The sequence below is a fragment of the Hydra vulgaris genome, chromosome 01, assembly GCF_038396675.1.
Source record: "Hydra vulgaris chromosome 01, alternate assembly HydraT2T_AEP".
Taxonomy (NCBI): domain Eukaryota; kingdom Metazoa; phylum Cnidaria; class Hydrozoa; order Anthoathecata; family Hydridae; genus Hydra; species Hydra vulgaris.
In genome coordinates, this window is record NC_088920.1 from 63,072,501 (window position 1) to 63,082,285 (window position 9,785).

The following is a 9,785-nucleotide window of genomic DNA, read 5'->3' on the forward strand; positions in this document are numbered from 1 at the left end:
CAAAATTTGGATAAAGATGAATTTGGTATCATTCGAAGCGTAATTTTATCTACTTTAACATATCCAAAATCCACCAAAATCCATTTTGGGCAAAAAAAGTTATGATTATTTTGACTCACCTCACTTTTTTTCAAATTTATTGAAAATACAAAAAAAAACGTTGTGTCTACTGTCAATAAGTTGTAATAACTTATTATAAAGTAGCTTAGTCTTTATGAAATTTTGCGCAGATATAGCCTAATGTGTAAAAATTTAAAAAAATGAAATGTGCTTTAGAAATCATGTTCTTAAATGCTGATGTCAGCAGTTTTTTACAATATTTTTTTTTTAGGCTAATACTTATAGTATATTAAAACACTTTTACTTAAAAATTTACTAAATAAATAGTTGAAATTGAGACTGAAATATAAAAATTTTATTAGTATAATTTAGTTTAACTATTTTATAGTTTTTTATTAGTATAAAATAGTTATACTAATAAAAAACTTTATTAGTATAACTATTTTAAAAAACAAGCATTTTTGAAATATTTTCTTTTATAATAAATATAATTTTAACTACTTTTAAATAATTTTTCAGGTTTAACTATTAGTGTTTTTCACACTCGACTAATATAATTAGATATAAAATCAAAAGTCAAACATTTTTTCAAAAATGTTTCCATCTCCATCTTCACTACTTTCGTATTCATTTTCACTGTCATCTATATTGACGTTATTTTTTGGTGCATTTGTGCACTCCAAACCTTGACACTGTCCGCAGGCTGTCATGCAATTTATTCCATGACGTCGACATTGGCATTGTTTTCCACATGGTGTTTTAGTATTAGTGCCGCAGTTACATCTTATAATATTAAGAATGTGAATTGGTGCAGGATCCTGAATAAAAAAATACTTAAGTTGAAAAGTTAGACTGTTAATTGAAAAATGATTATTTTCAAGAAATCCGTTTTGAAAGTGAAATCGGCATTTGTGGTTTATTTTGCGCTCCAGTATACGTACCTTGTCTGTCTTTATAGGTACCAAAACGTCATTTTCCCTTCTCCATCCCCACTTTGTTTCATCCATATTGACTCCCAACCATTGCTGAATTTGTAAATACACTCGAAACGAATGGTACTTGATCGCACTTTCGGTTGGTGGTAGTCGTTCTGGCTGAATTCCTTTTTTGGAAGTTGCCACCATTCTCATATATTTTTGTTTCCTCAGTTGTGCTAGCGAGACTTGTTTATTTTTTTCACCTATAGTAATAGTTAAGCTAAATTAAACCTCTGCAAAACAATATGGACGTATAGTTATCAAATAAATAATATTATAAATAAATTAAAAAAATATGATCATTGTCTTACATACCATACATGTTCAAAACCACTTGTATTCCAATATTAGCTACCTGATCTTGTGTTGCAAATGGATCTTGGAAAACTGTACATAAGGATTGAGCGAACTCACTATTTGATTCAATAAACTTCAGTACAGCTATCTTTCCTTGACCAAAAAGCGCAGAGGTAGTATCACATCCACTCCATGCATGGATAAACAACAAACATTTTTTCACGTGATATGATAAACATAATGTAACATTCTTTATGCTGATTGTTTCCGTATTTTTTTCATATTTTTTTTAGTTTTGCGGCGTAAAAAAATCTCACACATGGTTTGTTCCCACATGTGAACCAACATCACAAGAATGTCTGTATCATCAGCTACGATAGTCACACATTTTCCATTTTGTACAAGCTCAATTCCTTTTGTAGCAATGGTTCTGTCAGCGTCTCCTTCGCATTCCACTACTATATGACCTTTTTCTCTTAGCTTCATTCCCAATGCTTTGATCAAAGCAGTTTTGTTATTGCTGTTTGACAGAAATTCAGATTGTTTGCAGTTCACTTGGTTTTTTGGTTGGAATACAATGTTGACAAACTTTCTCCCTCGCCTTTGATGTTCTTGATCTTTGATGGATGATTTGTAACCATCAAAAATAATTAAAGTATGATTACCATACTTTTTTGTAATATATGTACAATATTGTTCAATAATGTCTGAATATGTAGCTGGGAGACTCCAAAAAACTCGATGCAGCAAAGCTCCGCCGTCAAGAATATAGGTTGTGTCATTATTCTCTGTTAAAATTGTGGAATCCTTAATGAGTTCTCTACCAAGCTCTGCTTTGTTTGGTTTCCTCATTAATCCATCTTTGAAGAGAGATGTGGGCTCCGGTGTTAATTCATATTCGAAGCAGTCAGTCAAATCTTCAACCCTCTCAATTAGCATGATTAGCCTTTGGAACAAAACATTAGGATCTACGTGGACTGCATCGCCATTAACTTTAACAGATGGCATCAACTTGGCAAGTGTTTTGACCTGCTTTGAACGCTTAATAATTGCTTGATTGACTGCAATATTATTAAGACTGTTTTGAATCTCTATACCCACATTTTCTGCTTGATCACAATTGATTTCATCATCCTTATCAGCACATAGGCCAGTAAAAATACATTGAAGTCCTGAGTCTTGAAATTCGAAAGGGTTAAACAGGTCGAGCTGCTCCTTTAATGCTTTGAAATCTTTAGTATCTTTTTTTCGCCGAGATTCACCAGATTCACAATGTTGCTGACTACTCTCAAAACGATGCTTTGTCAATGTTGACATGGAATCATGGATTGCTGCGCATTCATGTAAGGTACTGACCCAAAGATTCCTTGTAGACTCTGACATACCCCTTCCTCTGGTTAAACCTCCACTGCTTTTTATTGATCTCATCATACACTGTTCAATTACTAAATCAGGCCAAAGACCAGCCCAGTATCGATCTGTGCGTCTAATACAATGGTATCCTGATTTACAGTACTGCTCATAAAGCCAAGGATATTCTGAATTAAGTGAGTACATGGATTGTAGATATAACCGAGCACTTTTGGCATAGTTTATATGCCCCGTTGCGGCAAATAAATTAAGCATAAGCCTGATGGCTTCCAGATGTTCGTGCCAGTTCCCTGTTCTCTCTGCTCTGATGAACATTTTGATAATGCTAATATATTCAAGATATTGCAACCATAGTTTTGCTGTTCTGGATGAACGGGAAAGCTGTATTTTTAAATTTTTAATAAGATTTGTGAATCTTATAACTACACTGCTATTGTTTATCTCTTCCAAATCCATGTTTCCTTGGACCAGATCCTGATACATATTTTCTAAAGAACTATCAGCCTCGTCTTTGAGGCTTTGTTTAAAAAGAAGACTCATTAAGGCAGATTCAACTAAGAAGTGAGCTCGTAGTGCTCGAGCTACTGCTTTACCAGTCATTATATGCGTGACAGAGTTGCTTGCATAAATAAGTTCGAGTAACCTATTCAGTCCTGATCCCTCCATGGCCATACCAATACTTCCAAGGAAGCTCATTAAGATGTGGAATCCTCCCAATCGAATAACTATATCCAATTGCTTAGACTTTGCAATTTCGTAAGCTTTTAACCATAAAGGCTGATCAAAAGTTACACTTGGAGTAGGTAAATTGATTAATTTTGCTTGGTTTTGTATAAAAACTAGTGTAGAATAAATGCAGTTTTCATCAGATGGGTTTAAGTTAATGATAAACGCCATGAATATCTCACTTTTTCCGGGATGACATTTACCATTATGATGAAGTTGCATAAATCCACTCCACTGTGCCCGGTTCTCACCAGCCGTTGAAGTAAACGAACTTTGCCAGAAAAGATCAATACCGAGAGACAGTGAAAAGGTCTGTGGTGACTGAAGTTCAACTATGGGCTTGAACAATATCTTTGTCAATGCTGCTGTGTCAGGAACGTCATACCACAAAATCGGAATATTTATTTTAGAATTTATTTCTGCTGCCTTCAAACCATATCTTATTCTTTTAATTCGATGAAGATTATCCAAAACTTTAGAGTTCATCATTCCAGCAGCAATGATTCCCATCCCATGAAAAGTGTCTTTACCATCTAATGTGCAGATATTATGATCCACATTGTCTGCCACCCACTGAGTAAATAATCCATTCAGCACTCCGTCAACAATGTTATCGTTGTTAGCCATAACAGAGTGTTTAAAGCGTGTTACTTCTGATGGACTTATGCAAAAGCCTAGTTTAAATAGCTCATTTGTCAACCACTTTGATGCAAACTTGTGATCTAGTTCTATTCCTAAACCAAAAAGCAAAGGTGGGACGTAAAATCGCGATCGAATAGCTTTTGTTATAGTTTGACCAATGGAAGATTGTTTTAGTTCGTCAGATATAATTTGTTTCATAAAGAGGCGAAGCAATGGGCTTAAACTTTCTTCATGATGCTCAATATCGTATTTAGATGGGTAATTCTCTGTGCTGAACTTTAGATTTAAAATTTCTGCCTTTATCAACTTAGCCGCGGTTCCAATGATAACTTCACCTTCGTTTGTATCTTTATTCTCTGCCTTAGATTTTTTAATAATAAATGTAGCAGCATCTTTAAAGCATACTAAATTAGATTTACCTTCAGTTTGGCTAATAATTATGTCGTCTTTGTATTTTTCTTCTAATTTTCTCTTTAAGTGCTTCATTGAATAAATATCTTTGGAATTTGCCAGCTCTTCCATTTTAAGGTGCAATTCAGTAGTTGTCACAGGAGCCATTTGACTCTCAAACCAACCACAAAGCCTTTCAAAGTGCTCCGCCATTATTGAATTTTCTTTGCGACCAGGCTTTTCTGTTTCAATCAAATTTAACCTGTAAATATAATAGGACTTTCTAGATTAGCATATGAAACATAAAAATACACATAACGAATATAAAAATTCAAAACTCGGTCAGAATCGGTTAATATGTTACTTTATTATGGAAAAACTACAAATCACTTTATCATTTGCAATTTTTCCTTGTTAATTGCATTTAACAATATTTTTGATATATTGCTATATCATGAGAAGATAAATCAATTAAAATATATTGGAATTAAAACCTGTTGGTTGAAACCCTGTTGGTTGAAAATAGCTTATAACATTCAAAGTGGTATATCGCATCACTTGCAACCAGATCACAACAGCAATTCAAACGAGATTTTACTTCAACCGCCCATATATCTTTTCTGTCTTCACAAACCTTAAGCATACTTTGTTTGAATTTTATTGTACGCACCTGCATTACGGCTTTGCGATCACGATGTTTAGAATCGGGTAATGCTAGATTGCCACAAATGAAGCAGCATTGCTTCCAGTTGAATATGTCGTTCTAAGTTATAAATAAATTTGTTTACAAAAAAAAAAAAATGTTAAGCTAGTGTTTTGCTTTTTTTAAGAAAGTGGGATGTCGTTATTAAGAGACCGTACAATGAATTTATAAAAAACAGCTAAAAGAACATAATTGAACAAAGTAACTCCTACATATATAAATATAGTTAATTGTATGGATCACAACACACAAGCACAAGATTCAGTAAATATGAAAATATCTTACTGAACGCAATTTTTTAATGTTAGGGCTTTCCATTTGACATTTTAATACTTTTCTTTTCGGATTTGTAAAATCACGCCTGCATGTCATATGGACAGCAACCGTGTCCCTTTCCTTAAGTTCTTCTTCAAGGTTTTTATCGTTGCGTACTTGTGAATAATGAATTAAGGTATTAATACCTTTCCTTCCAACATTAATCGTTTGATTAGCAAGGTCACCCATATCTTTGCAAAGCAAACAAGTTTCTTTTAATGTGTTCAACATTGTATATTTTAAATTAAGATATATTTAATAATTTATCTAAAATTAAAACATAAAATTTAAAAATAATATTTAACAACATCAACATACGGCTCTACAGTTTACCAAGTACACAAAATATATTATTTGAAAAGAAAAATTGGCGCATTTTGAGCATGCAATGCTGGTATTAAAGCAAAAAATGCTGATGTCAGCATTTTATGTATTTAATTTTTACATTTTCATAATTTGTAAACTTTAAACTATATTTTTACAAAATATTATATGAATTGCGTCATTTTTCGCTGAATTATCACAACTTATTGACAGCAAGTAGTACGGGTTTAGTTGATTTTTTTATTTTTAAATCTACAAAGTAAGGTCAGCAATAAAGTTTATAACTTTTTTTGCCCAAAATGGATTTTGGTGGATTTTAGATATATTAAAGTAGATAAAATTACGCTTCGAATGATACCAAATTTATTTATATCCAAATTTTGTCCAGGTTAGCGCATTTTTAGACCTATTTTGACTAGACTAATAGAGCTACTTCTTAATAACAAGGAAGTAGAAATCAAATCTTATTTAGCGGCAAACCCCGACGCTTTAAAAAGTGCCGATGTACTGCTTGCAGGATTAAAATCCACCAGAACATCTTTCCAGTTATTACGCGATGAAATCGATGAGCTACATCAATTAACTTTAGCTTTATCTAGAGAGGGCAGGGAGAGTGATCAATCATGAGGGTAAATCTGTTTTTTATAATAGCGGCAATAATATTTATTATCTGTTTTTCCCTGTTTTTGTACCGAGTACAAAAGCAAGTAGTTACGGATACGGGCAACTCCTTATCCGAGGAGGGAGTAACGGGCAATGAAAAAACAGGAGAGCGTTTAGAAACTAGAACGCTTCAAGAGCAAACAATCGATCAATTAACCACTAATAAACATAAGGAGTAAAAATGCAGTACAACGCAACAATATTATCGACGTTAACAAAAAAGCAAGTAAGCACTATGAAAAAAAAATCTAACAATTTTTATAACAAGACTTGAAAAATTTTTAAAACCGCTTTCTATCTTGCGCCGATTTTGCTTTGCAGTATCGACGCTATGGCGGCATTTGATCTTGATGCGGGGATAAAAGCGGCCAGTGATCCCGTAAAGAAAATGGTTAACGACTATTATCCGGTAGGAATTTTCGTAACGGGTGCAATCGGGGCATTGATGCAGCAGCAGGGTGATTTAAGAGATAGGATGATGGGGTTCGGTAAAGGCTCGCTGGGCGCGGGGTTAACGGTAATGGCGGTTAAAGCGGGACTCGGGGTATAAGAGGATAAGGGAATATGGAAAGAGTTAGATTAAATAGAGCTTTAAACAAGGAGATCAAATATTACGGCCTTAGTTATCTAGGGTTAATGGGTGCTTCCCTTATCGGCTCTTTGGTTTGGATGAAGCTCGGGATGACTATCGGTATTATCTGTTTTGTAATAGGTTACGGATTTTCCGCTTATGCCGCTCGTGGGTCGCATAGCGGAAGCATACAACGTTTTATTTACTGGCATCTGGGCTTTAAAAATATTTTCGGCGGTAAATACTTACCCGAAGCTCATAAGAGATGTTTTTTATAAGATTATTTAAGAGTTCGGCACAAAACGACTAAAGCAAAAATAATAAAAACAAGGCGGTTATGAATTTACGGGTAGCTATGCAAGGGGTGGATCGTATAACAAGGCAGCGCAATCTGTTTCTGGTGCTGACCGTAGCCCTGAGCATTACGAGCAGCGCGCTTAGTCTTAGAATTTTAGCGCAGGAAGAGAGGATTATAATGGTACCTCCTCTCTCAAACGATGTGACGATTTCAAACCGAAAGGTATCTAGCGGATATTTGGAGCAAATGACGATGGTATTTTTAAATTCGCTGCTTGATTTATCGGCTAGCGACGTCCTGCACAAGAGGGACATGATTTTAAAATATACCTCAAATAGCGACCCGAGCTTTTCTAAAAAGATAAACGAATATTTTGCCGATAGCTTAGAGAAGTACAAGAACTTTGATCTAGTTACTTATTTTACCGTAAAAAACATGGAAATCGACGAGGCTAAGGGCGAGGTAATAGCCCGCGGCATCTTAACCTCGAGATACGATAAACACGGCTTTGAATCTAACCCTACTTCTTACCGTCTTAGTTTTGAATTTAGCGGCGGTTACTTAAGGTTAAAAGAATTTAACCGAGTAGTAGAAGATAAAGATAAAAAAGACGGCAATGATGAACCTACCGGAGCGGGTGATTAAATGAAAAGCGGAGTAAGAATCTTGAAGAACAAATTACATCTAGCGGTAAAACTGTCCTTGTCGGTAAAATTACTGCTTATTATTTTTATTTACTCGGCTTTTGCCGACCTTGAGTTTAATTTTAATCCCAAAAAAAGAATAGAGGCGGGGATAGCGGCAAACGAGCTAAACAGGATAGGGGTTATAGGGGGAGAGGTTATCGAAGTAATAGGAGACGAGAATAAGTACTCGCTCTACTGGAGCGGTGACTTTCGCAATTTGTTTATTAAACCGAAAGTAGAAGTCGGCGAGATTATAGAATTAAGCCTGATATTGCCGCAAGGAGGGGCGCAGGATATTAGGTTTACGGTCGGGGACTTCCTAGCGCGGACGATATTTATCAATTTAGGTAGCAAGGAAGACTTCCGTTTAACCGAGAAGAGTATTAAGCCGCTTGCAAATTAGGAGCTAAAATCCGAAATTGCCCGAATGATGCGTACAATGATTAACGGAGACAACGCTAAACATGATACCGATTCAAAAGCTCCTTTAAAGCTTGAAGTAGCAAGCAGTGCCCTTGATATCGATAAAATGTGACGTAACCATTTTGAAGATAAGTTAACGGATGCAAAAACATCTGCCGACGAAAAGCTAAAGCTAATAGAGAATAGCATTAACGAGCAATCGGTAGCTTATACTAATCAACTTAAAACCGAGATCGAAAAACTAAAAGCACAAATGCAGTATCTGTCCGAAGAGCAGGCGTCGGCTCGGAGAGAGTTTGCCGATAGCAAGATAAAATCTGAGGAAGAAGATAATAGTAGAAAAAATCACTACCCGCAAATAGACGAATCACGTATTACGGTAAATCATATGGATCGCGGGGAGATATTTGATCGTCCTAAATCCGCTAGGAGTTTTATTCCCGAAACCGCCTACGTTAAAGGGATTTTACTTGGGGGTATTGCGGTATCCACCTCTATCGATTCATCCTCCGAGCCCGTTCCGGTAGTCATCAGAATTACCGATCGCGGGAGCTTGCCGAAGAATTTTAACGTTGATTTAACGTATTGCAAGATTATGGGGTCGTCTTACGGTGATTTATCAAGCGAGAGGGCTATTGTTAGAGCCGAGGTTTTATCATGCACCGACCCTTTAACCGAACTGGTACATACTACTAAGATAGCGGGTCAGATACACGGGGACGACGGTATGAACTGTATAAAGGGGAAAGTGGTACAAACAAGCGGCAAGCATCTAAAAAATGCAATGATCGGGGGTATGATCAGCGGTTTTGCGGGGTCTGCCAAAGGTCAGGATCAGATGATCATAACAAGTTTCGGTACGGGAGCTTCCCAAAAGAAAGGAGCGGGCAATATGCTCAAAGAAGGGGCTTTTGCCGGGGCTTCGAACGCCGGCGAGAAAATAGCCGATTATTATATTAAGCAAGCAGAAAGTATGTCTCCGGTATTTTTAGTTTCGGGGGGAACGAAAGTAGACGTGGTATTTACCAAGGGGGTTTACTTAAATGCGCTCGATGTACAGGAAAAACTAGAACAAATAAGATTCGAAAAGGCAAAGAAATGAGATTATTTGATATAAACCTTAAGTTTATTTGATATTTCACCTTAAGGTGAAACTAAATAAAGCCAAGATTGTATGCCTTCTGATTTTAATAAACTGCCTTAGTTCGTGCGCGGTATATTCAGGCAGCTTTAATTGCGGCGACTGTAAGGGAGCAAGATGCGTAATGTTATCGGAGCTTGACGGGCAAATAGATTCGGGCGAGATCAAAACCGTATATTTGGATAAAAAATGTAAAGG

General features: G+C 35.8%; 2 protein-coding genes across 2 annotated transcripts; one reads left to right on the forward strand and one right to left on the reverse strand.

Annotated features, from left to right (window-relative positions):
* Window positions 1–486: 486 nt before the first annotated feature.
* On the reverse strand, window positions 487–5,833 carry LOC136075513 (uncharacterized). Its single transcript, XM_065788894.1, has 4 exons — window positions 5,452–5,833; window positions 1,353–5,226; window positions 1,002–1,240; window positions 487–878 (listed from the first exon to the last, which is right to left on the reverse strand). The coding sequence occupies exon 2, from the start codon at window positions 4,674–4,676 to the stop codon at window positions 1,587–1,589; it is 3,090 nt and encodes a 1,029-aa protein (XP_065644966.1). The 5' UTR covers window positions 4,677–5,226; window positions 5,452–5,833; the 3' UTR covers window positions 487–878; window positions 1,002–1,240; window positions 1,353–1,586.
* A 2,866-nt stretch (window positions 5,834–8,699) lies between these two features.
* Window positions 8,700–9,548, forward strand: LOC136074615 (protein TraB-like). The gene has a single exon (XM_065786952.1). The coding sequence runs from the start codon at window positions 8,700–8,702 to the stop codon at window positions 9,546–9,548; it is 849 nt and encodes a 282-aa protein (XP_065643024.1).
* Window positions 9,549–9,785: the final 237 nt, after the last annotated feature.